A 22691-nucleotide genomic window follows, 5' to 3' on the forward strand; every position below is an offset into this window, starting at 1 on the left:
ACCCCATCAGGCAGGAAGAAGCAGTGTGGTGGCCACAGAGAGAAAGCGTGCATCTATTCCCCAAAACACCAATATGAAGGAAGTTGCCATTCCAACTGTTAGGTCTTCATGAGTCTGGTTAATTTTTAAAGACTCTGCTGATAACCCCAAACAGGCCATTTGCAGCACCTGCCATGCCCGCATCAGTAATGGTAGAAAAACTACCAGCCTGACCACCACCAGCATGATTAGGCACATAGCCACAAAGCACCCGACTTTCTAGGCCAAACCCCAGGCTCCAGGAACACTGCAGATGACAACCACTGCTTCTTCCACTGTTTTGCGTAGAAGCCAATCCCCAGTTCACTGTGTCTGTGAAGATGCTTCAAGCCCTGCACGTGTTGTTGCGCACAGTCAACCAGCACCATCATCAAGCCCATCCACGTCCCAGCACAGCCTTCAGTTGTCTATACCCCAGTCTTTGGAACACAAGCAAAAAACCCCAGCCAACGCTCCACAGGCCACAGTACTAAATTCTAATATTTCTCATTCTCTTGCACTCAATATGTTGCCTTTTTGGCTTGTTGAGACAGAAGATTTCCGTAACCAGATGGCGGCGGCTGTCCCAATGTACTCGGTCCCCAGTCGCCACTACTTCTTCCGGTGTGCCTTACCGGCATTACACCAGCATGTGTCCCACAACATTACCCGTGCCCTCAACAATGCTGTTACTGTGAAAGTCCACCTAACCACGGACAAATGGCCAAGTGCCTGTGGGCAGGGACGGTACATCTCACTGGCACACTGGGTTAACATATTGGAAGCAGGAACGTGTCGGATCTTGGAATGGAACACATCCTCCCCATTCCGAGGATTGCGGGCCCTACGTCAATCAGGGTTGCACCCACAGTCTCCTGCACCTCCTGATCCTCCTTTCCAGCCTCCATCTCTGAAAGGAACACATCAGTAAGAAGGTGGAAGCACTGCAGCACTGCCTCAGCCAAGCGGCAACTGGCTGTGCTGAAGCTAATCTGCATAGGTGACAAACCGCACAATGCTGAAGAGTTGTGGAAAGCGCTGAAAGATCAGTCAGATATTTTGATGACATGGCTGAACCAATAGCCAGGCATGGTTGTGTGTGACAATGGCCGTAACCTCGTGGCAGCTCTGAGGCAAGGTGAGCTCACACATGTACCTTGCCTGGCCCATGTGCTTAATCTCGTGGTTCAATATTTTCTCAAAAGCTACCAGGAGCTGCCGGATCTGCTAGTGAAAGTACACCGTCTGTCTGCCCATTTTATTAAAAAGTCAGCTACAGCTTCAGCCACCCTTGCCGTGCTTCAGCAGCATTTGCAGCTTCCGGCTCACTGACTGGTGTGTGATCTCCCCACGTGCTGGAAATCTACACTGCATATTTGGAAAGGATTTGTGAGCAGAAGAGGGCAGTTTTTGACTACCAGTATCAACAAAGCCTTTGATATTCATTTCAGACTCCACACATAAGACCTCAGGAGTGGACATGGATGTCAGACATATTTACCATCCTCCAAAACTTTGAGGACTGCACCAAGATGGTGAGCAGCGATGACTCCATAATTAGTGTCATGATTCCGCTTCTCTGCATTCTGAAAACCTCTCTGCTCACAATTAAAGAGGATGCATTGCAAGGAGAGTGCAAGGACATGGAGCAAGGAAACATACAGGGTGATTACAGTCAGCCCAGCCACATGACGTCCCAACGTGGTTTGGTAGACAATAAGTATTAGTAGGAGGACGAACAGGAGCTATTTTCATGCGCTATAGATGGTACTATAAGCACAGCTGTCATACCGTCTGTTCAGTGGGGATGGCCTGAGTACAGGAAGGAGGAATGGGAAGATGAGGAGGAGGAAGAAAGCATGGTCAGTCGTCCTGTTGGTGAGGATACGGAAGTCTTGCCTGTTGGCAGTCTGGCACGCATGGCTGACTTTATGCTGTGCTGCGTTTCCCGTAACCCTTGCATTATTAAAATTTTCATTGATACTTATTACTGGTTGGTGACACTTCTAGACCCATGCTACAAGGAGAATTTTCAATCTCTTCATCCAGAGGCAGGCAGATGTACTAAAATGTTGATGTACCAGAGGGCCCTTGTAGCGGAATTACTTTAAAAATTCCCATGTGAGAACATTGGCAGCAGACGTCAGAATTTGTTGTACAACCATGGACTCCAAGAGAGAGAGACAGAAGTACAATCCAGCTCAAGCAGGGGAGCAATGGCAAAGTTCTGGGACAGTTTTCTCAGACCTTCCCATCGTGCCGGCACAGAGGCAAGGGGTGCTGTCACAAGAAGTGCAATGTTTGGGAAGATGCTGAGGGAGTACCTTGCAGATCGTACAAACATCCTCCGGTATTCCTCTGTGCCTTTTAATTATTGGGTATCCAAGCTGGACACGTGGCATGAACTGGCTCTCTACGCCTTGGAGGACCTGGCCTGCTCTGCTGCTAGTGTTCTGTCCGAGCCGGGTTTTTAGTGCCGCTGGTGGAATTATAACAGATAAGCGCATTCGCCTGTCAACTGAAAATGCTGACAGGCTGACTCTTATAAAAATGAACAAGGGCTGGATTGGGCAAGACTTTTGTACACCACCAAGTGAAAACAGCGAAACATAACCTCTAATACATTGTCTTTTTTTGTAGAGGTGTATTCTCATTCATCTCTTCACAACCACACATGGGTATACGCTTCCTGATTTGGTCTGTTTGGTGTTGTTCTCCTCCTTATCCTCATCCTCATCATCCACAACCACTAGAACACCAGGGTGAACGTATTCCGTGATGCAAAAGTCACTCAATTTGTGTGCAAGTGTGTTTTTATGATGCCCGTTACTAATTTGAAAGCAAAACAAATGTTACTCCCCCAGGGGGAAATGTCATAAAAATTAGATGTACGTATATTATTCCCATTTATTCTTACATTTTAAATTTTTTCTATCTCTGCACCATCCTCGTATGACCTTGTGTATACCACTCCGATATAAAAATGTTGAAATACGATTATATTATATTTCTATCCCTGTCTCTGAGCTGTTGCTAGGGACCAATATATCTCATTGGACACATTCTGGCTTCATATCTATCAACCTGTGTTCGCCCCTCTCTTTTGTTATTTTCTTTCATAGGTGGATTCACATCCTTTTATTCATTTGTTTGGTTTGATTTCAGTGTGATTTATCATTATGCCTCCTCATTCTCCGCCACTAGATTACCAGGGTTAATGTGATCGGTGCTGCTAAAGTCAGTCCAATTTTTGGCAAGGGTGTCTATGATGCCCATAAAATAGTTTTAAAAAATGTACCCCCAAGAGGAAATGTTTGTCAGCCCATGCACTTCGTGTATGGGCATTACAAGTCTAGGAGACATGCTCCTTTACATTGGGCCTAGTTATTAATGAGGCCTTCATCAATGTCTCCTCATTCTCTGCCACTAGATCACCAGGGTTAACGTGTTATGTGCTGCTACAGCCAGTCCAATTTTTGGCAAGGGTGTCTATGATGCCCATAAAATAGTTTTTAAAAATGTACCCCCATGGGGCAATGTTTGTAAGCCCATGCACTTCATGTATGGGCATTATAAGTCTAGAAGACCAGCTCCTTTACATAGGGCCTAGTTTCTAATGAGGCCTTCCTCAACGTGTCATCAGTCTCCGCCACTAGATCAGCAGAGTTAATGTGCTCTGTGCTGCTACAGCCAGTCCAATTTTTGGCAAGGGTGTCTATGATGCCCATAAAATAGTTTTAAAAAATGTACCCCCCATGGGGAAATGTGTCAGCCCATGCACTTCATGTATGGGCATTACAAGTCTAGGAGAGATGCTCCTTTACATTGGACCTAGTTTTTAATGAGGCCTTCATAAATGTCTCCTCATTCTCCACCACTTGTTCAGAGGGATTAATCGGTCATATTAATAGCTGAGTTTTGTGGATAAGTATAGAGCGGGTGGGAGGATGTTCACTTTACCTTCACCCCAGGGTGTGGTCTGGGGTTTAAGAAGTCTGTCTTCTGAGGCATTTGGTGTTCATTGATCAGTGTCGGCTAACTCCAGAGAAGTGTTTGTACTAACTTGTACCTTGTGTTTTGCTAATCCTAAGCAGGCAGATCCCTGCTACCACAAGGACTGTGTTTTGTGTTACCACTTTTTTTGTTTTTCCTGTTTTTGTCCAAAGGGACATGATTATTTTGACTTCACCATGTTTTTTGTCCCATATATAATAAACCTGTGAAGATTTTAAAGAGACAGTGTTCTTGTGTCAACCTCTGTGTACAGCTGAGTGATCTGATCTACAACAATATATATTGTCATCTTCTATATTTTAAAAATTACAAAAAGGAAAATAGTCTGATGCAAAAGTTTGGGCACCAACTATGGTTAATACCTAGTAGCACCCCCTTTTGACAATATCACAGCTTGTAAATGCATTTTGTTGCCAGACAAGAGTCTTAATTTTTGTTTGAGGATTTTTCATCCATTCTTCCTTGGAAAATGTTTCTAGTTCTGTGAGATTTCTGGGTCGTCTTGCATGCACTGCTATTTTGATATCTATTCACAGAATTTCAACGATGCTCAGATAAGAGGACTGTGTGAGGGCCATTGTAAAACCTTCATCCTGTGCCTTTTGATGTAGTCTATTGTGAATTCTAATATGTGCTTAGGATCATTATCTATGTATAGAAACCATTCTCTTTTCAACGTCCGCTTATTTACAGATGATGTTATGTTTGCATCAAGAATTTGCTTAAATTTCACTCAATCTATTCTCTCTTCCCGTGAAATGTTCCAGGTGCTTTTGGCTGCAAAACAACCACAAAGTATGATTTATTCACCCACATGCTAAATGGTTGGCAAGATGTTCTTTTCCTGATATTAAAATGCCCTTTTTTCTCCACACATACATGATCATTGTGGCCAAAGAGTTCTATTCTAAACTCATCGGTCCACTGGACTTGTTTAGATTTACTTTTGCATATTTCTGACACTGAATTTTATGGTGAGGACACAGGGGAGGTTTTCTTCTCATTACTCTTCCATGAAGAACATTTTTGTGCATGTGTTGCTGAACAGTAAAACAATGTACCACAACTCCAGAGTCTGATAAATCTTTCTAAAAGTTTTTGCAGTCAAGCGGAGGTTCTGATTTTCCTCTTTAGCAATCCTATGAGCAGCTCTCATTGAAATGCTGCTTGGTATTCTAGACCTTATGTTGACCTCCATTGTTGCTTTTGACTGCCATTTCTTAATTACATTTTAAATTGAGGAAAGGGCAACTTGAAAAGTCTTTGCTAACTTCTTATAGCCTGCTTTGTGGGACTCCATCATTTTCATTTTCAGAGTACTTGGCAGCTTCATAGAAGAACCCATTGCTGCTGTTTTTGGCAAAAGATTAGAGGTAACTAGTGTTGAGCATTCCGATACCGCAAGTATCGGGTATCGGCGGATATTTGCGGTATCGGAATTCCGATACCGAGTTCCGATACTTTTGTGATATCGGGAATCAGTATCGGGATTGATATTAATGTGTAAAATAAAGAATAAAAATTAAAAATATTGATATACTCACCTCTCCGATGCAGTCTGGACGTTACCGATGTAACCGGCAGCCTACGTTCCTAAGAATGAGCGCTTGAAAGACCTTAGATGACGTCGCAGCTTGTGATTGGTCGCATGAGCGGTCGCGTGACCGCCACGCGACCAATCACAAGCCGCGACGTCATCTAAGGTCTTTCAAGCGCTCATTCTTAGGAACGGAGGCTGCCGTTTACATCGGTAACGTCCAGGCTGCATCGGAGAGGTCAGTATATCAATATTTTTTATTTTTATTCTTTATTTTACACATTAATATGGATCCCAGGGCCTGAAGGAGAGTTTCCTCTCCTTCAGACCCTGGGAACCATCAGGATACCTTCCGATACTTGGTGTCCCATTGACTTGTATTGGTATCGGGTAGGGTTGAGCGACCTTTACATTTATAGGATCGGGTCGGGTTTCACGAAACGCGACTTTTTCAAAAGTCGGATCGAGTGAAATCGGCCGATCCTATAAAAAAGTCGGGGTCGGGGTCAGCCGAAACTCGAAACCCAATGCAGTGCATTGGGTTTCCAATGGTTCCCAGGGTCTGAAGGAGCGGAAACTCTCCTTCAGGCCCTGCGATCCATATTTAAGTGTAAAATAAAGAATTAAAATAAAAAATATCGCCATACTTACCATCTCATGCGCCCTGGTACTAAGCGGGAACCTTCCTTCCTTAGAATCAGCCTTCCAGGACCTTGCGGTGACGTCGCGGCTTGTGATTGGTCGCGCGGCCGCCCATGTGACCGCTCGCGCGACCAATCACAAGCCGCGACGTCACCGTGACGTCACCGAGGGTCCTGGAAGGGCTGATTCTTAGGAAGGAAGGCTGCCGGAAAGAAGCCGAGGGTGAGTATATTCCTATTAGGTATATACTCATCCTCGGACGCGCCCTGCTTCTTTCTGGCAGCCTTCCTTCCTAAGAATCAGCCCTTCCAGGACCCTCGGTGACGTCACGGTGACGTCGCGGCTTGTGATTGGTCGCGCGAGCGGTCACATGGGCGGCCGCGCGACCAATCACAAGCCGCGACGTCACCGCGACGTCACCGCAAGGTCCTGGAAGGCTGATTCTAAGGAAGGAAGGTTCCCGCTTAGTACCAGGGCGCATCAGATGGTAAGTATAGCGATATTTTTTATTTGAATTCTTTATTTTACACTTAAATCTGAATTCCGATACCAATTCCCGATATCTTAAACATATCGGGAATCGGTATCGGAATTCCGATTCCAGATTCAGAAGATCGCCGACTTCATGGCCGACCCCACACAGGGGTCGGGTCGGGTTTCATGAAACCCGACTTTGCCAAAAGTCGGCGACTTCTGAAAATTGCCGACCCGTTTCGCCCAACCCTAGTATCGGGTATCGGCGATATCCGATACTTTTCGGGTATCGGCCGATACTATCCGATACCGATACTTTCAGGTATCGGACGGTATCGCTCAACACTAGAGGTAACTGACTTTTTATAAAGCCAGGAAATTTACTTCACCTGCCCATCCCTAACAATTGTAGTGAATAAGCCATAACCCTAACAGGCTAATAAAAGTCTGAAACCTTGGTCAAACTTATCTGAGTACATAAATCTCCATTGATTCATTTTTCTTTTTGTTATTTTTGAAATGAAAAAAAATTACAATACTTTTTTTAGCCTAAAATACAAAGGGAATGTGTCATCTTTAACTTAAGGTCTTTTAGAGATCCTGTCATCTTCAACTTGCTTAACTGTTCACAATAACAGTAATTTTGACCAAGGGTGCCCAAATTTTTACATGCCACTCTATATGTAAACATATGAATTAGTGTAAAATTGAGAACGAACAAGTAATAGCTGAATGAGTTACAGAAGATCTCTTGCTCCTCAAGGATCAGTCCTAGGCCCCCTCCTCTTCTCTTTGTATACTGCCCCTATTGGACAAACAATCAGTAGATTTGGGTTCCAGTACCATCTCTATGCTGATGACACCCAATTATACACCTCTTCTCCTGCTTTCACTCCGACCTTCTTAGAAAACACCAGTGATTGTCTTACCGCTGTCTCTAACATCATGTCCTCCCTCTATCTGAAACTGAACCTGTCAAAAACTGAACTCCTCGTGTTCTCTCCCTCTACTAACCTACCTTTGCCTGACATTGCCATCTCCGTGTGCGGTTCACTCATTACTCCAAAGCAACATGCCCGCTGCCTTGGGGTCATCCTTGATTCCGAGCTTTCATTCACCCCCCACATCCGATCACTGGCTCGCTCTTCTTATCTGCATCTCAAAAACATTTCTAGAATTCGCCCTTTTCTTACTTTCGACTCTGCAAATACTCTTACTGTCTCACTTATTCATTCTCGTTTGGACTATTGTAACTCTCTACTAATCGGCCTCCCTCTTACCAAACTCTCCCCGCTCCAATCTGTCCTGAATGCTGCTGCCAGGATCATATTCCTCACCAACCGTTACACCGATGCCTCTACCTTGTGCCAGTCATTACACTGGCTACCCATCCACTCCAGAATCCAGTACAAAACTACTTCCCTCATCCACAAAGCACTCCATGGCTCAGCACCACCCTACATCTCCTCTCTGGTCTCAGTCTACCACCCTACCCATGCCCTCCGCTCCGCTAATGACCTCAGGTTAGCATCCTCAATAATCAGAACCTCCCACTCCCGTCTCCAAGACTTTACACGTGCTGCGCCGATTCTTTGGAATGCACTACCTAGGTTAATACGATTAATCCCCAATCCCCACAGTTTTAAGCGTGCCCTAAAAACGCATTTGTTCAGACTGGCCTACCGCCTCAACGCATTAACCTAACTATCCCTGTGTGGCCTATTAAAAATAGAAAAAAAAAACACATAATCAGGTTCCTTGCATCGTGTTCTCATACACTTTATGCAGTTAATAGCCCTCTGTGTCTGTACTGCTACATACTTAGGCTGTTAACTGGTTCATGCAGCTTTACATGAACACCCAAGCCCTACACTATGGCTGGTCCAAATAACTAAAGCAATTGTTACCATCCACCTCTCGTGTCTCCCCTTTTCCTCATAGTTTGTAAGCTTGCGAGCAGGGCCCTCATTCCTCCTGGTATCTGTTTTGAACTGTGATTTCTGTTATGCTGTAATGTCTATTGTCTGTACAAGTCCCCTCTATAAGTTGTTAAGCGCTGCGGAATATGTTGGCGCTATATAAATAAAAATTATTATTATTATTATTATTGCAGTGTTAAAGTTCTACTAATTTTTCAGCTCTGCTACCAACCGGAACTGTCACTCAAAGAAGAGTGCTCCGCTCTACAGTAGCTTGCAAAATTATTCACATCCCCTTGGCATTTTTACCCCTTTCATACCTCACAACCTGGGATTTCAGTTACTTGAGGATTTTCTTCAGTTAATGAAAAGAATATGCCTACAATTGTGAACATGTGTTTTCTTTTTTGTGTGAAGCAATCAACAAATATGACAAAATAACGTAAAATGTCAATGTGCATGACTATTCACCCCCTTAAAGTCAGTACTTTGTACAGTCTCTGCTGCAATTCCAGCTGCAACTCACTTTAGATAAGTCTCTATGAGCTTTCTACATCTTGCCACTTTCTTTTTGCCCATTCCTCAGGGCAAAACTGCTCCAGATCCTTCAAGTTAGATGGCTTCCTGTGGTGAACAGCAATCTTCAAGTCTGACCACAGTTTATCAATTGGATTAAGGTCTGGACTTTGCCTAGGCCACATCAAAACATTTATACATTTCTGGTTAAAACCACCTGTGTGGCTTTGACTCATTGCCTTGTTGGAAGGTAAACCTCCTTCCCTTTCTGAAATAACTGACAGGCAAAAAAAAAATTTTGGTTAAGAATATCCCTTTATTTCACTCCATCCATCTTCCCCTCAACTTGGGCCATTTTCCCTGTCCCTGCTGCCGAAAAACATCCCCACAGCATGATGCTGTGACCACCATGTCTTACTGTTGGGATGGTGTTCTTGAGGTGATGAGCTGTGTTGGTCTCATCTGACCACAGCACCTTCCTCCATACATTTAGGGAGTCTCCCACATGTCATTTGGAAACTCAAAACGAGCCTTATTATTTTTGTATAATTAAAAGCTTTTTATGGTCATTCTTTCATAAAGGCCAACTGTGTACAACTTCTTGTGGCTGTATGGACAGATACCACAGTCTCCTCTTGAGAACTCTGCAGATAATTAAGGGTTACCTTCGGTCTCTGTACCGCCTTTCTGATTAATGGCTTCCTTGCCCGGGCTGAGTGTTCTGGTGGATGGCCATCACTTGGTAGGTTTGTTTGCACTGGTGTGCCACACAGCCAATCCCTGATTGAAGGCTGTCTATTTCATTTGGTATTATTGCACCTGTGCAGTTGCCATTCTACCTGGGTCCGCTGCACCCTGATAGTGCATTTGTATTGAGGCCTAGTTAGACAGGTAAGCATCTCTGCCTGTTTTTGTTTTTCCTTGAATATTGGAGGATTTTCTCCTCTTTTTGTGGTTTTTATGTTAGAGTAGGACTAGCAAATGTAAGGACCATTGACACAGCTTGCCAGCTTACATATTATGGCCAGAATATCAGCCAATACCTTACATATATTGACATGTTTTTGTCCAATTTATATATTTTTTTTCGGGGTGCAGTTGGGCCCAAATGGTTCTGGAAACTGTGGCCTCTGTTCACACAGGATGCATTTTAGTTAGCACTGCTCTCCAGATTCCTTGTGTGAACATTGCCACATACAGATTATATTTTTTTTTGCACTGGTGTGCCACACGGCCAATCCCTGATTGAAAGCTGGCTGTTTCATTTGGTATTATTGCACCTGTGCAGTTGCCATTTTACTTGGGTCTGCTGCACCCTGTTAGTGCATTTGTTTTTAGGCCTAGTCAGACAGGTAAGCATATCTGCCTGTTTTTGCTTTTTCTTAAATATTGGAGGATTTTTTCCTCTTTTTCAGGTTTGTTGTGGTACCTGTGATGCAGCTGCGGTGCAGTGTAGCACAACCTCCACCAGAGGGTGCTGGTGAGGGAAGAGAGGCCACACATTCACAGTTCAGCAACACTGAGCAGCCGCACAGGTATAACAGGTAACGAAAGCGTGGTCAGGCGAGTTGAGTGCGAACAAGTCAGGAGCAGAAGTACCAGAAGTAAAGCATGCAGTCAGAGACAAGCCAGAAGTCAGAGCCAAACAGGAGCGCGGTATCCAAAACGTGAGACATAAGATAAAGTTGGGGTAAGCCAGAGAGTCAATGTCAGTCGGGGAACGTGGTATCAGAAATGGAAAACAGGAGGCGGGGTTCAGAGATCAGGCCGAGTCTTATACTGTAGGGAAACCACCAGACTAACATTAAATCAGGGATAGGGAACAGGTCTAATACAAATACGGGAAGTCAGAGGCAGAAGGATCACCAGAGTATATGCTCTAGCCTGGAAGCATGAACTATCTCTGACGCTGGCCAGCAGAGTGCAAAGGACTCAAAAATCCCAGCCAGCTCCAAAACGATGCCAAGGGGATTAACCCCTGCACGACCAGTCCAGAGAGATAATAGCGGAAAAAAAACCCGAACTGGATCATGATGGTACCATATTCTTTCCATTTGATTATTAATTATTTGATGGTGCTCCGGGGGATCATCAGAGATTGGGATTTTTTTTCAACCGTGACTTGTACTTCTCAACTACTTTGTCCCTGATTTGTTTAGAAATCTCCTTGGTCTTCACGGAGTTGTTTGGTTAGTGGTGCCCCTTGCTTAATGGCATTAAAGCCTCTGTGGCCTTTCCGAAAATGCATATACCGTTTATACTGACATATCATGTGAGGCTTAGATTGCACACAGATGAACTTTCTTTCACTGAGCATGTGAAATATGAAGGTAATTGCTGGCACCAAAAACTTTTAGAGACTTCATTGCAATAGGGGTGAAAAAATATGCACATGCCAATTTTTAAATATGTGATCCCATGAAGTTAATTTCTGACTATATTTTTCTCACTTCACTTCACTAACTTAAACTATTTAGTGCTAACTAGGGATGATCGAGTAGCTTCGTGTTGTGAACTCTGTTTTGGGGCTCCCTCTTGTGGTCACAACTGGTACTGTGTGAGTGCTGTCTTTGGGCTCCCTCTGGTGGTTCTTTGTGTCATTCTGCAGGTCTGAGGCAGGATCAGCTGTCTCGTTATCTCTTAGCTGGTTTCCTATTTAGTTCACCTGGACTCTCAGTTGTTGCCTGCTGTCAATGTCTTCAGTGCTATTTTGGAGCTCTCCTGCAGTCCTTCGTTATCAGTCTCTTCAAGAGAAGCTAAGTTTTGCTTGGTTCATTTTTTGACCATCAGTGGTCATATGTTTCTTGGTTTATTTTTTGTTTCTTGTCCAGCTTGCTAATATGTGATTTCCTTGCTTGCTGGTAGCTCTAGGGGGCTGAGTTTCTCCCCTCACACCGTTAGTTGGTGTGGGGGTTCTTGTATTCTCAGCATGGATATTTTGCATAGGGTTTTTTACTGACCGCACAGTTCCCTATCTGTCTTCTGCTATCTAGTATTAGCGGGCCTCATTTGCTGAATCTGTTTTCATTTCTACGTTTGTGTTTTCCCCTTACCTCACCGTTATTATTTGTTGAGGGCTTCCTTTATCAGCAAGTTAAAATTGTTATCTCCTTGTTACGTGGCGACCCTCAAGATTGGGCTTTCTCTCTGGTGCCAGGAGATCCTGCATTGCTGAATGTGGATGTGTTTTTTCTGGCGCTTGGACTGCTTTATGAGGAACCTAATCTTGAGAACCAGGCAGAAAAGGCCTTGCTGGCTCTTTCTCAGGGCCAGGATGAAGCTGAGGTGTATTGTCAAAAATTTTGGAAATGGTCGGTGCTTACTCAGTGGAATGAGTGTGCCCTGGCTGCAAATTTCAGAGAAGGTCTTTCTGAAGCCATTAAGAATGTTATGGTGGGGTTCCCCACGCCTGCAAGTCTGAATGACTCAATGGCTTTGGCCATTCAGATTGATCGGCGTTTGCGGGAGAGCAAATCTGCGCACCATATGGCGGTGTTTTCTGAACAGAGACCTGAGTTTATGCAATGTGACCGAGTTCTGACCAGAATTAAGCGGCAAAATCATAGACGTCAAAATGGGTTGTGCTTTTACTGTGGTGATTCAACTCATGTTATCTCAGCATGCTCTAAGCGCGTTAAAAAAATCGCTAAACCTGTCACCATTGGTACTATACAGCCTAAATTCATTTTGTCTGTTACTTTAATTTGTTCTTTGTCATCCTACTCGGTTATGGCTTTTGTGGATTCAGGTGCTGCCCTGAATCTGATGGATTTGTCGTTTGCCAGGCGCTGTGGTTTTGTCCTGGAGCCTTTGGAATTCCCTATTCCACTGAGGGGAATTGATGCTACACCATTGGCTGAGAATAAGCCTCAATATTGGACTCAAGTGACCATGTGCATGACTCCTGTACATCAGGAGGTGATTCGCTTTCTTGTGCTGCATAATTTGCATGATGTTGTCGTGTTGGGTCTGCCATGGCTGCAGGCCCATAATCCAGTTCTGGATTGGAAAGCTATGTCTGTGTCAAGTTGGGGTTGCCAGGGGATTCATGGCGATGCTCCTTTGGTATCAATTGCTTCTTCCACTCCTTCTGAGGTCCCTGAGTTTTTGTCGGACTACCAGGATGTATTTGATGAGCCCAGATCTGGTGCCCTGCCTCCTCACAGGGATTGTGATTGTGCTATAAATTTGATTCCTGGTAGTAAGTTCCCTAAGGGACGACTTTTTAATTTGTCTGTACCAGAACATGCCGCAATGTGGAGCTATATAAAGGAGTCTTTAGAGAAGGGACATATTCGCCCGTCCTCCTCCCCTCTTGGTGCAGGATTCTTTTTTGTGGCCAAGAAGGATGGTTCTCTGAGACCTTGTATAGATTATCGTCTTCTAAATAAAATCACGGTCAAATTTCAGTATCCTTTGCCATTGTTGTCTGATCTGTTTGCTCGGATTAAGGGGTCCAGTTGGTTCACCAAGATAGATCTTCGTGGTGCGTATAACCTTGTGCGCATTAAGCAGCGGGATGAATGGAAAACAGCATTTAATACGCCCGAAGGCCATTTTGAGTACTTGGTGATGCCTTTTGGACTCTCTAATGCTCCTTCTGTGTTCCAGTCCTTCATGCATGACATCTTCCGAGAATATCTGGATAAATTTATGATTGTGTATCTGGATGACATTTTGGTCTTTTCTGAGGACTGGGAGTCCCATGTGAAGCAGGTCAGGATGGTATTTCAGGTCCTGCGTGCTAATGCCTTATTTGTGAAGAGCTCAAAATGTCTCTTCGGAGTACAGAAGGTTTCCTTTTTGGGTTTTATTTTTTCTCCTTCTACTATTGAGATGGACCCAGTCAAGGTCCAGGCTATTCATGACTGGACTCAGCCTACATCTGTTAAGATGCAAAAGAAGAAACGGACAGCACCACAGCAATTGTGACAGAACAGCTTACGTGTTTATTCTGCCATCTGCTACGCTAAACACGTAAGCTGTTCTGTCACAATTGCTGTGGTGCTGTCCGTTTCTTCTTTTGCATTTGGACTTTATACTGGGATGGATCCCCTGGTGTGGACGGGCACCCTGTTGTCCATAGAGACGTTATTAATTTAGGGTGCGGCCTGACTTCCAATTTTTTACATCTGTTAAGAGTCTTCAGAAGTTCTTGGGTTTTGCTAATTTTTACCGTCGCTTCATTGCTAATTTTTCTGGCGTGGTTAAACCCTTGACGGATTTGACCAAGAAGGGTTCTGATGTGACTAATTGGTCTCCTGCGGCCGTGGAAGCCTTTCGGGAGCTGAAGCGCTGGTTTTCTTCGGCTCCAGTTTTGTGTCAGCCTGATGTCTCTCTTCCTTTTCAGGTCAAGGTTGATGCTTCTGAGATTGGAGCAGGGGCTGTTTGGTCGCAGAGAGGCTCTGATTGCTCTGTGATGAAGCCTTGTGCTTTCTTATCAAGAAAGTTTTCGCCTGCCGAGCGAAATTATGATGTTGGTAATCGGGAGTTGTTGGCTATGAAGTGGGCATTTGAGGAGTGGCGACATTGGCTCGAGGGAGCTAAGCATCGTGTAATGGTCTTAACTGATCACAAAAATCTGATTTATCTTGAGTCTGCCAAGCGGCTGAATCCTAGACAGGCTCGTTGGTCGTTGTTTTTCTCCCGTTTCGATTTCGTGGTCTTGTACCTACCTGGTTCGAAGAACGTGAAGGCTGATGCTCTTTCTAGGAGTTTTGTGCCTGACTCTCTGGGAGTTTCAGAGCCGGCTGGTATCCTCAGAGAGGGAGTGATTTTGTCTGCCATTTCCCCAGATTTGCTATGAGTGCTGCAGAAATTTCAGGCGGATAGACCTGACCGTTGCCCACCAGAGAGACTGTTTGTCCCAGATAGATGGACCAGCAGAGTTATTTCCGAGGTTCATTCTTCGGTGTTGGCAGGCCATCCTGGGATTTTTGGTACCAGAGATTTGGTGGCTAGGTCCTTCTGGTGGCCTTCCTTGTCGCGGGATGTGCGTTCCTTTGTGCAGTCCTGTGGGATTTGTGCTCGGGCTAAGCCTTGCTGTTCTCATGCCAGCGGTTTGCTTTTGCCTTTGCCTGTCCCGAAGAGGCCTTGGACGCACATTTCCATGGATTTTATTTCGGATCTTCCAGTCTCTCAGAGAATGTCTGTCATCTGGGTGGTGTGTGATCGTTTTTCCAAAATGGTCCATTTGGTGCCCTTGCCTAAGTTGCCTTCCTCCTCCGATTTGGTTCCTCTATTTTTTCAGAATGTGGTTCGCTTGCATGGCATCCCTGAAAATATTGTGTCTGACAGAGGATCCCAGTTTGTGTCCAGATTTTGGCGGATCTTTTGTGCTAAGATGGGCATTGATTTGTCTTTTTCGTCGGCCTTCCATCCTCAGACGAATGGTCAAACCGAGCGAACTAATCAGACCTTGGAAACTTATTTAAGATGTTTTGTTTCTGCTGATCAGGATGATTGGGTGACTTTTTTGCCATTGGCCGAGTTTGCCCTTAATAATCGGGCTAGTTCTGCTACTTTGGTTTCGCCTTTTTTCTGCAATTCTGGTTTTCATCCTCGTTTTTCCTTGGGTCAGGTTGAGCCTTCTGACTGTCCTGGGGTGGATTCTGTGGTGGATAGGTTGCAGCGGATTTGGAACCATGTGGTGGACAATTTGAAGTTGTCACAGGAGAAGGCTCAGCGCTTTGCCAACCGCCGTCGCGGTGTGGGTCCCCGACTTCTTGTTGGGGATTTGGTATGGCTGTCTTCTCGGTATGTTCCTATGAAGGTTTCCTCTCCTAAATTCAAGCCTCTCTTCATCAGTCCTTATAAGATTTTGGAAATCCTTAACCCGGTGTCATTTCGTTTGGACCTCCCAGCGTCGTTTGCCATTCATAACGTGTTCCATAGGTCTTTGTTGCGGAGGTATGTGGTGCCTGTGGTTCCTTCTGTTGAACCCCCTGCTCCGGTGCTGGTTGAGGGCGAATTGGAGTACGTGGTGGAGAAGATCTTGGATTCTCGTATTTCTAGACGGAGGCTTCAGTATTTGGTTAAGTGGAAGGGCTATGGTCAGGAGGATAATTCCTGGGTTGTCGCCTCTGATGTTCATGCGGCCGATTTGGTTCATGCCTTCCATGTGGCTCATCCTGATCGCCCTGGAGGTTTTGATGAGGGTTCAGTGACCCCTCCTCAAGGGGAGGGTACTGTTGTGAACTCTGTTTTTGGGCTCCCTCTTGTGGTCACAACTGGTACTGTGTGAGTGCTGTCTTTGGGCTCCCTCTGGTGGTTCTTTGTGTCATTCTGCAGGTCTGAGGCAGGATCAGCTGTCTCGTTATCTCTTAGCTGGTTTCCTATTTAGTTCACCTGGACTCTCAGTTGTTGCCTGCTGTCAATGTCTTCAGTGCTATTTTGGAGCTCTCCTGCAGTCCTTCGTTATCAGTCTCTTCAAGAGAAGCTAAGTTTTGCTTGGTTCATTTTTTGACCATCAGTGGTCATATGTTTCTTGGTTTATTTTTTGTTTCTTGTCCAGCTTGCTAATATGTGATTTCCTTGCTTGCTGGTAGCTCTAGGGGGCTGAGTTTCTCCCCTCACACCGTTAGTTGGTGTGGGGGTTCTTGTATTCTCAGCATGGATATTTTGCATAGGGTTTTTTACTGACCGCACAGTTCCCTATCTGTCTTCTGCTATCTAGTATTAGCGGGCCTCATTTGCTGAATCTGTTTTCATTTCTACGTTTGTGTTTTCCCCTTACCTCACCGTTATTATTTGTTGGGGGCTTCCTTTATCTTTGGGGTGATTTCTCTTGAGGCAAGTGAGGTCTTACTTTCCCTCCAGGAGTAGACAGTTTCTCAGGCTGCGTCGAGACGTCCAGGATTTTAGGCACGTTCACCGGCCACCTTTAGTGTGTTGGTTATGATCAGGTTTGCGGTCAGTCCAGTTGCCACCTCCCTAGAGCTCGTGTTTGTGTTCATAAACTTAGCTAGTCCGTTTTGTGATCCTCAGCCACTAGGATCATAACAGCTTCGCTTCGGATAAGTGCTGATTCAAAAAAATTTTAAACCCCGGATGTAATGTAAAAAAATAAGTAAAAAGCTAAGAGGGTGAATACTTTTGCAAGCCACTGAACATTCTTCCTTCCCCCAGAAACGAGGAAATTAGGAGACTGCAGAGTTGTGAGCTGCTCATTGAACAACTTGAGAATAATTCTTTAAGTTTGAAAAAGCAGTACACTTTTTTTCAGATACTTTGACTTTGCAGTATTAAAATAGCATCAGAGTATCAAGTTGGAGGATAACTATTATATTTTTATACTGTAACTCAATTTAACATGAAACACAATATTTTGGAATATGTAAGCAATATACAGCAATTGATCTTGAATTCTTACATATATTTTAATTAATTATTTTTGTAAAACTTTGCAAATGTTGTTGCTGTTATATTATACAATGATATAGATTTAACGTAATATGCAGTAAATAGCCGGCCTGTTATATTATATACAGATTTATTATTAACTTACCTCTTTTGACAATAGTTTCCACACAGGAGTGACCTTCACTGTAATTGTGTTTAGTCCACAGATCCGTTGTCTGCCCAAACATAATACAAGTAATAACTGTACAATAGCCGTACAACATAGATCTTTAATGTTATGTATTTTAGGTATATCCTAGTAAAGCCTTATCACTGTAAAATGCAAAGTTATGTAGGTTTACAATATAATTTGTTTAATTTCCAATCAGATTTAAAGAACGCTTCTCGTTGTCAATGATAAAAAACCTTATCAATCATACAACTGAATGGTTTATTAGAACGTTTTTTTCCTCTGCTGGATATCAGCAATGAATGCTTTTATGCACTGAGAGCCATCATAGATATTCATAAGTGACAGTAATTAATGCATCAAACTTTCTTTTGACAGTTAATCTGCTTTAATTATAAAAACTAGAAAACCAGTGTAACATTATTCCAGAAATTAGATTGAGGAAAGGGGTGTTTATACCTGACTTCCTGTTCTTCTTTGATAAGACCAAAACTATATTTTGAGTGTATATCTGAACAAGAGAGGTCTTTTTCCAGAACACTGAAATGAAAATATCTTTGATTGTGAATTTGTTTGATAAAGTACAGCATTAACAGAGTCATCCAGGACTTTTTTTCTATTGAGCTGATCAATTATCAGCAGGCGCTTGCTATCTACTCGTTCTTTTTTGCTGTGCACTGTCTCTTGCAGCTTAGAGTGGTCATGGACCACTCCTGATGATGATTCTCTTATTTTCATGTGATGTCATGTCAACTGAGCAGTTCCTTGTCTTCTGTCACTGTCAATGTCATGTTGACTGACAGCTCCCTGATCGGCAGATCGAAAGAGAAGGAACAGTTCTGTTGATGTGATGTCACGGTAAGAAGGAGAATCACTTCCAAGAGAGGTTTGTGACCGGTCTGAGCCAGGAGAGATCATCACAGAGCAGAGCAGGCAGATAGGTAACAATGTCCTGTCAAAAAAGTGCTTAGCCCCATAGAAAAACAATTAAGTCCCTGAAACCCCATTAAATTTAATTTGTAGTTCTCTTACCCAATTTTTATAAACTTGCTCTCAGAGGGAATCCAGACATATCGTATTTTTTGCACTTGTATATATCTTACCTAAATGTATAAATGAGGGAAATGAGTAAGCAATGCATAAAACAATTACTTTTATGTATCACAATTAAAACAGCATATGTGTCTATTCCACATTATTAATGGGGTTTAGTCTATCAATCTATAAACTATTCTAAATGCAGACATGAAAGGAGAATAGGAACTGAGCTTGTATCATTTGGGTTAGAGAAACCAACAAATCCAAGTAGAGACGCTACAGGTTAAAATTGAGGACATGCTAACTTTGGGCCACAAGTAACCATAACACAATGCTATTGTACTGGTAGTTCTTTAGGTACTTTACAGCCACACATAGTATCTGCTAAACTGCTTCACATGATATCAGGACAGCAAAGCAGTACCTTCTATAGGACTGCAGAACCAGAAGGTTTTTTTTACAGTTCTTCTTCATTCATAGCTACCTTTGTTTTTCTCACAACTCAGCTCACATCACAGCTGCCTCACATCCCCTACCATTGTGGTGCAAGTAGTATGGACATAGTCTTAGCCATGGCCTAAACTACACAAGGATACACCAATTTCGTTCCATCAGAAAACATACACCTACTAAGGTGGCCAATTTTTAAGTCTAGTGCATAAGTATAATGCAAACAATAGTCCTTGTGATAATAATGCTATGTACACACACACACAGAATTTAAAGTGAACCTGTCAGCAGATTTGGCAGATGTAAGATATGGCCACTGCTTTTCAGGGTCTATCTGCAGCATTCTTTAATGCTGTAGATAAGCCCTCAGTCCGAACTGAAAGATAAGAAAAATACGTTTTATTATACTCACCCAGGGGAGCGGTCGGGTGCGGTCTAATCCGATGAGTGTCGCAGGTCCGGTTCTGGCGTCTCTTATCTTCTAGCGATGCCACCCTCCTGTTGCTTCATCGCTCCCCGACATCGCACTCCTGCGCATTTGTACTTATCTGCCCTGTTGTGGGGAGAGTAAAGTACTGCAGTGCGCAGGCGCTGGGCCTCCCTGACCTTTCCCAGCGCCTGCGCACTGCAGTACTTTACTCTGTCCTCAACAGGGCAAAAAAGTATGCCTGTGCAGGAGCGCGATGCCAGGGCGCGATGAAGCAACAGGAGGGTGGCATTGCAAGAAGATGCGAGGCGCCAGATCCGGACCTGCGCCACCCATCATACCGGACTGCACCGGACTGCCCCCGAGTGAGTATAATGAAATGTATTTTTCTTATCTTTCAGGTCAGACCGGGGGCTTATCTACAGCATTATAGAATGTTGTAGATAAGTCCTGAAAGGCAGTGGCCGTATCTTATATTGGCCAAAACTGCTGACAGGTTCTCTTTAAGATGTATTCACTCTACAGTAGAGCAAGAGGATCTTGATCACCAAAAGAGCTTATATACTCGACAGAAAAAGGACCTTGCTGTCCATATAGTGGCTTTTTTGTGTTTTGCTACCTCACAACTTGTAATTTCACTGGTTTCTTTTGAGGATTTGCATCATTTCATGTAAAGAAAATGTCTACAAGTGTGAACATTGTGTTTTCTTTTCATTGTGAAAGTGCAATTTGGAAGTGCATCTGAACAGCAAGGTGGATTGCTGTTGAGGGGAGATAGAGAGAAAAAAAAAAAATCTATAAATCTTCAGCACAGCGAGTGTGAGCGAGCTGAGTGTGACCTGAGCGTAAGTGTGAACGGCGGTAAGTGTGTGACTTGTGATTCAGTGAGGAGGTATTTGGAAGGCCTTTAACAAATACCTGTGTGAATTTGTGTGAGTTGCTGAATTGGGAGTAGCTATATTCATAAGGAGTTAACTTAGGGTGGGGGCTCATAATTAAGGGGATATAAGGGGCAGCTGTTTGGGGCTCAAGTCCTTTTTGGAAGTGCATCTGAACAGCAAGGTGGATTGCTGTTGAGGGGAGATAGAGAGAAAAAAAAATCTATAAATCTTCAGCACAGCGAGTGTGAACGAGCTGAGTGTGACCTGAGCGTAAGTGTGAACGGCGGTAAGTGTGTGACTTGTGATTCAGTGAGGAGGTATTTGGAAGGCCTTTAACAAATACCTGTGTGAATTTGTGTGAGTTGCTGAATTGGGAGTAGCTATATTCATAAGGAGTTAACTTAGGGTGGGGGCTCATAATTAAGGGGATATAAGGGGCAGCTGTTTGGGGCTCAAGTCCTTTTTGGAAGTGCATCTGAACAGCAAGGTGGATTGCTGTTGAGGGGAGATAGAGAGAAAAAAAAAATCTATAAATCTTCAGCACAGCGAGTGTGAACGAGCTGAGTGTGACCTGAGCGTAAGTGTGAACGGCGGTAAGTGTGTGACTTGTGATTCAGTGACTTTGGAATCAGGGAGTTTCCAAGGGAGGAATTGCTTCTGTTTTTTTGTTGTTTTTTTTTTGGTTTAATTAATACTTTGTATTTATTTTTAATTAACGTTTCTGTGTGGTGCAATCCCCATTAGGAAATGTGCTCCACAATTGTTAATGCCATCCAGTGTACATCTTGCCACATGTATGCAGTCCTTGACCAGCCGGTCGAGGGTGCATACTGCTGTGCGAGATGTGAGCACATTGTGCATTTGGAAACCCAGATACTGGATCTAAATGTGCAGCTGGCAACACTGAGATCCATAGACAATATGGAGAGGAGTCTTCTGCTCACAGAGCAGACGCTCAATGGGATAGATGAGGAGGGGGATGGTAGGATGGAGCTGCAGGACAGTGTGGCAGTTAGCTGGGTGACAGATAGAAGGCGGGGTAGAGGGAAGAGTGCCAGGGAGGCTAGTCCTGATCTGGCACACCCCAATAAGTTTGCTAAGTTGGCAGATGAGGGGGGTGCCAGTACAGGGGTAGCACTGCTGCAGCCAGGCATGTCCTCTGAAAGCCGGAGGAGTGACTGCTCCAGTAAGGAGGAAAAAAGGAGAGCAGGGCAGGCCAGACAGGTGCTGGTAGTGGGGGACTCAATTATTAGGGGAACAGATAGGGCAATCTGTCACAAAGACAGGGATCGTCGGACGGTGTGCTGCCTACCTGGCGCTCGAGTCCGACACATCGCTGATCGGGTGGACAGATTACTGGGAGGGGCTGGTGAGGACCCAGCGGTCATGGTGCACATTGGCACAAATGACAAAGTTAGAGGTAGGTGGAAGGTCCTTAAAGATGATTTCAGGGAATTAGGCTGCAAGCTGAAAGCAAGGACCTCCAACGTGGTATTTTCCGAAATACTGCCTGTACCACGTGCCACGCCAGAGAGGCAACGGGAGATTAGGGAGGTTAATAAGTGGCTCAAGAATTGGTGTAGGAAGGAGGGGTTTGGGTTCCTGCAGAACTGGGCCGACTTCTCAGTTGGCTACAGGCTCTACGCTAGGGACGGGCTGCACCTCAATGGGGAAGGTGCAGCTGTGCTGGGGGAGAAAATGGTTAGAAGGTTGGAGGAGTGTTTAAACTAGGGATTGGGGGGGAGGGTATTCATTTTATAGGAGGGGAAGATAGTGCAGATAGAGACCTGGGCACAAATAAGGAAGTTGGGGGTGGCGATGGCATGGGGGGTGGGGTTAGAACAGTTAATAATTTAAGAAAGAATAGAGGTACAGAGAGTAACATCAAGTGCATGTATACTAATGCCAGAAGCCTCGCCAACAAAATGGATGAATTAGAACTAATGTTGTTGGAGCATAATTATGACATGGTGGGGATATCTGAGACGTGGCTGGATGAGAGCCATGACTGGGCTGTTAACTTGCAGGGCTATAGCCTGTTCAGAAATGACCGTACAGATAAGCGAGGGGGTGGGGTGTGTCTATATGTAAAATCTTCCTTAAAACCCATCCTGCGTGATAATATAGGTGAATTTAATGAAAATGTAGAGTCCCTGTGGGTGGAGATAAGGGGAGGGGGAAAAAATAATAAATTACTGATAGGGGTTTGTTATAAATCTCCAAAACTAATGGAAGCAATGGAGAA

The 22691-nt window shown here is 44.2% G+C and overlaps 1 protein-coding gene across 1 annotated transcript in view; it reads right to left on the bottom strand.

Annotated features, from left to right (window-relative positions):
* LOC143808064 (putative cation-transporting ATPase 13A4) overlaps positions 1–22691 on the bottom strand; it is a 536127-nt gene that overhangs the window by 357142 nt on the left and 156294 nt on the right. Inside the window, exons 4-6 of the mRNA XM_077290323.1 lie at positions 18683–18753; positions 18110–18190; positions 17627–17696 (exon numbers count right to left, since the gene is read on the bottom strand). Of these exons, the coding sequence (XP_077146438.1) occupies positions 17627–17696; positions 18110–18190; positions 18683–18753 (222 nt within the window). The remainder of the gene's footprint in view (positions 1–17626; positions 17697–18109; positions 18191–18682; positions 18754–22691) is intronic.

Source organism: Ranitomeya variabilis, chromosome 2, assembly GCF_051348905.1.
Source record: "Ranitomeya variabilis isolate aRanVar5 chromosome 2, aRanVar5.hap1, whole genome shotgun sequence".
Taxonomy (NCBI): domain Eukaryota; kingdom Metazoa; phylum Chordata; class Amphibia; order Anura; family Dendrobatidae; genus Ranitomeya; species Ranitomeya variabilis.